The 5320-nt window shown below is 31.7% G+C and overlaps 1 protein-coding gene across 1 annotated transcript; it reads right to left on the bottom strand.

The window, feature by feature from the left end:
- Positions 1-3456: 3456 nt before the first annotated feature.
- LOC140062932 (uncharacterized) lies at positions 3457-4812 on the bottom strand. Its single transcript, XM_072109324.1, has one exon. The coding sequence runs from the start codon at positions 4792-4794 to the stop codon at positions 3982-3984; it is 813 nt and encodes a 270-aa protein (XP_071965425.1). The 5' UTR covers positions 4795-4812; the 3' UTR covers positions 3457-3981.
- Positions 4813-5320: the final 508 nt, after the last annotated feature.

The following is a 5320-nucleotide window of genomic DNA, read 5'->3' as shown; positions in this document are numbered from 1 at the left end:
CTTGCCTTCACCGCTCGACCACTCGACTCAACATGTTTATTTTAATATTTCCTTTCAGTATGTTAATAACAATTATTTTAATGTAGGCCTATAATAAATACAACCTATACTATGAACTAATAAACTTGTATATCGATCTAGCGAACAAAGCAAATTACAATACAAACCTATGTATTCTTGCCATATATACACAGAAATAATTGTGCTATAATTCAATTACAATTCAAATATGTTTTTTCGATTTAATTTTGCATTTAAAAGATATTTCAGGTATCAAATTACAAGGCCGATTCATAGACAAAACTATAATATAAATAATTGTATTGCCGTGCGAATCGTAAAATGGCATCGTATTTGACCAAAGTATACTTGACCTGCAAAATAATGAAAATCGTTTTCAATCTGATAAGCACACCAAATACCATATAAAACCAATACTTACTGTCAAACAGTTTCCGATCTTGTTTTATAATCGGAACTGTTCAGTTAAAAAATACATTTAAATATTATTCTGTATTATTATAATAATAATATTATTTATTCTGTCTTTATTGGATTATTTTTGTAAACAATAAAATAATTTGGGTGTGTTTGTAGCGTTGCGTAGGGGTGGATATGTGACGATACGCCTACTTAAGTCGTAGGCCTCGTCTTTCATAGTAGGTCTATCTTGTTACTGCTATATATGGTAAGAATGAAGTAGACGTCACTGGACTGTAGGTCGGTCATGGTTTAATAACATATTAATGTGACGATGTGGCCAAAGTTAAAGGTTACAAAATGTTCCTATAAATTTACAAAATGCAGTAATTCTTAACACACATGCGCAAAATCAATTCCACACTGTATGTAGGCCATTACCTAATTATACCGTTAGTACTAATCAAAAATCCCTATCATATGCTCGTCTTTACAATTAGAATAAGACCATATACATGGCTGTAGTCGCGTGCGCAAATTTGAGTTAGTGAAATAGTGAGCTTTAGAGTCGCGTTTGCACGTGACTAAAAACATTATTGGACAAAATGTACTACTGTATATCGGCATAACAGTTGGTGGCGCTAGACGCAACCTAAATAATATCCGTTATAACTCGTACCCAAAGTTTGGCTCACTAGTACCTAATGTTGGCTTACTAGTACCCATCAGGAGCTACGTAAGAGTAGCTAGGTTAGTTATTCTTCCACGGTCAATAGTAGGAAGATATCACACTTCCTATTTCATCAATGCAAATAAACGCGAGACACTTTGGGGCTCAAATTCCTCGCACGTCTAGTTAGTAGGGATACGGAACGTTAGGAAATAGGCTATATAACAGTAGAATAATATGATTGTAAAATTAAAGATTTGATACGAATTAGCATATAATGTAATGTTATCTTTATAGAAAGTGCAAATTAATCATATGTTTATGCTTTGGAATACAAATTTGTGTTCATATTTCCTCAAATAAATGTATTGACAATTAAAAATACCCAAAGAACAGTATGAAAACATCACAATAACTTTTATCTTAAAATATATATATTATCTATGAAAAAACATTTATATTTATAATAAATAACAACAAAAATAGAAGTTTGATGTTTTTTTTTTTTTTTTTTACAAAGTATTACCAAAAGCACAATTTTTGTTCTTTCCATTGCGATACCCATGTTTCATTATCGTCTATTCTTACTTGTCGTGAGAGGCGCCCTATCTCGAGCGGGTCTATGATTTTATACACTATCTTTGCTATGTGTATGAGTGGCTGACTGACCCACGTTTAATGCTGTGTTGAACATAATAATCATTATTATGTATAATACATGTAACCAGTTACTATATTTTTAGATGACATTCATGATAACCGATATTATACAGGCACACAATATTGGCTTTACAAGTATAATAGAATATGTAGACTTATACAAAAAAAAAGCACAACTGATTTGGAAAACTTGCGGTGTAATTTTGAGGGCGCTATTCTTCGTTATTTAGCCTATAGGCCTATTATTGTTTTTACATTGTATATCCCTAACCGGTGCGATGGTATTCCAAATAAGTGTTTAATGTTCCTAATAACCACGGAGGAATTATCTTTTTCAAAATAATTCATCCATGTAAAACAACCAAACCAAGTTTGGTACCAGTTGGCATAAGGTAAAGGTTGGTTTGGGTACGAGTTGGCCAGCATCCGGTCAACTTGAGGGCTTTGCCAATATCCAGAGCCATGTTTTAGTAGAAATACAGTATCAATCTTGGCAAATAGAGGGCACTATGTTTGTAAATATAGGTGAGGTCATAGTGCAGTAAACAGAGCCTGGGCTGGGAAAATGTTGTGTTAGCTCAGGGAAGTGCGAAATTACATTCTTCCCTGGTTAGCTCAATAAGCCTCAAAGCAACAAACCAAACTAGTGACTGTACTTGTTGTAGTCAATATTTATATATTTAGGTTACTACAGTTGTTGAGATGAAGAAGATTTTTTTGTCTTTATTGTCTCCATTTTGTTTCTTTTTCATTAGCACTGAGATTTCCAAATATGCAGAGAGTAGGCCTACGCTTTGTATAATTAAATTATATAAACAAATATAATAAAGAGTTCCATCGACAATTTATAAACGCAGTTTCCTATGGAAGAGTAATCGGTTATGTTACAACAATTATGAATCCGATTGTAAGTTATCATTAATTGATATCTATTGGCATAATTGATAATCGATATATAAAATATCAAATTCCGACACCATTTCAGTGTTATCATTAACTTTCAAATTTTATACAAATTAAAAATAAACTTGTGAATTTTGTGGAAATCAAAAAGTTAAGTATTGCTTAATCAGTTTTTTTTTTTTTTCATAATTAGTAAGTAAAAGTGAAAACACGGCTCTTCGTAGATCGCGTATATTTTCGGAAATGTTTTGTTCCTTTTTGTACAGAAAATATCTGAATCTCATTAGCAGTAGCCTAATTTACTATTCAATGTGAAGAATTTCTAATATCACTGTAATCAAATATTCCAAAACATTGATTAAAAATAATTAATTATAGAAATAATCGAGGATCTAAACGAGGAATGTTTAGTTTATTCGGATTTTGGTTAGCTTAGTAGAAACGTTATACAACATATAGTTCTTTGTTTAAATAGGCCTATGATTTGTCTAATTATTAGAGATGATAGACTTAGGCCCACATGTTTCCAATTATTATACTGTTTCTTAAGCTCTGTCTATACTATCAAACTTATGTGACAAAATACATAGTCATATCACTACCGTATTTGGGCATATCAGTACCACTTTTTGTCAAACTAGTGTAATAGTGTAGACGGAGCTTTAGTATATAATCTCTCAATAGATCAATCAATTGTAAACAAAATACAGCATAGTTAACTTTATTTATATTTCAATTAACAATACAAATATACAATATTGGAAAGTTAAGGAAAAAGTGACTAAACAGTGTTGTAGCATTTCTATATTTAAAAAAAAAACGTTGAAAAAGGGAATAAACTATATGGAATTATCACACAAATTATTTATGAAATAATAAGTTGGTATTACTTTATAATTGTTTCTTTCTGACCACTTAACTTACCAATGGTTTATTTTCTTCAGTTCAATACAAACAAACATTACATTAAAAAAAATTATGTTAGTACCAATGTCGCCATCCATTTTCATTTTTGTTCTTTAGCCAATGGTAGAAGCTACATTTAACATGTTTTTATTGTGGTAGTACATACAAATAATAATTATTATAAAAATAAAAATCACTGCTATTCCTGATCTTGCTAGGAATAACAAACCATTCAGGCTACTTAATTGATTTGACGAAATTGGTGAAATTGTCTGTGGTTTAAAAGTGATGACTTTGAAAATATTTAGAAATCGAGTAATGTTTGTAGCTAATATAGATGGAATACTTGCCTCACATGTGACAGGTTTGTCGTGGTCATTTTCGGTAATTTCAGAAATTTCTAGCATTGTATCATCCATCGATTATCTAAATCTCCCGGATGTTCTTTCAATCGGACGATCACCGTAAAACCAACGTAATGTTGATATGTACGGTTTTCCAATACTATCACACTTTAAAGTAACACTACCACCTATGGCAACACTTGTTTCTGTCAGTCCTGTTTGAAACGACACACTAGGTGGTAGACTCATTGGAGTGATATTACAGAACATGTCACTATCTACGGATTCACCACTTATACTACATCGGAATACAACTCCGTTGTCGTTATCGTTAAGTGTTATAGTTGTCGAGAGTTCTCTTACTTGTGCATCTTGCCCTAATGACTTTGACTCTCCTCGTTTAGTCCAGTTCATATTCACTTTTGATGCTTTTGAATCTACAATACAATTTAGTTCTGTCTTACCATTCTGTAATTTCGAAGAACTGCATTGTGGGTACCCGTCAGCTGGGGGAAACAGAACAGTAAGAGTTCCCTTAGTCGAATAGGCAACAAAACCATCTTCCTGACGCACCTTACATTGAAAGACCCCAGCGTCGGTTTCAGTTGCGTTTGAAATTATTAGTGAAAAATCGCCTTCAGACGTTTTACCAACAATTTTGTAAGTTTCCTTGGTTTTCGTTATTTCATCAAATGGATACTCTCGTTCTCTTTCATTCTGATCAGTATGAATCCAATTAACAGTTACCGAAAGTGACGATGCTTTTAAAATACAATCGAAACGTTTAGTCGTTTTTCCAGCCAAAACTTCACTATCTACCGGTTCCTTCATAAAAACTACTTCTGAACTTGATGGTACCAAAAGATGTAACATAAGAAGTAACATAATCATTGCAATATTTATATATTATATAACATAAATCTCACATAATATTTGTTCAAACTAAAATACACTGGTGCTTATCTGTTATTATTGTCTCTATTTGTTTATCCTCAAGAATTAAATAGTGGGATTGGTTTCCTAAAATAAGTGTAACTTCCGTCTACCAAAATGTAAAGTTATTTCTAGTTAGTATTCTAGTTTCTTATTCAATTACTTACTACCCTAAGGAATGAATGGTCAATTACCAAGTATCAACTAAACGGACATTTTGTTAAAAATTTTAACACAAAATAAGAGCAATCAGAGAAATTAAAAACCAAAATATAAAATGTGTAAGCCACGTTTTAAATTCCTGAAAGAGAACTGTGGTGTAGGCCTAACAGGGAGTTGTTTTATGTTTATTTTATCAAAAGAGTATGTTGTTTTCAGTTGCTGTGTAGTTATAATTTAGGTGTTGATAAATAATAGGAATGATTAAATTAATATTTATAAAAAAAAGTAACAAAAACAGGATCCATGTCAGGATTTGCCACCA

Source organism: Antedon mediterranea, chromosome 11, assembly GCF_964355755.1.
Source record: "Antedon mediterranea chromosome 11, ecAntMedi1.1, whole genome shotgun sequence".
In the NCBI taxonomy this organism is placed as follows: Eukaryota; Metazoa; Echinodermata; class Crinoidea; order Comatulida; family Antedonidae; genus Antedon; species Antedon mediterranea.
Note: the sequence above shows the minus strand (reverse complement) of the source record. Positions and strands in the feature narration are given on the sequence as shown.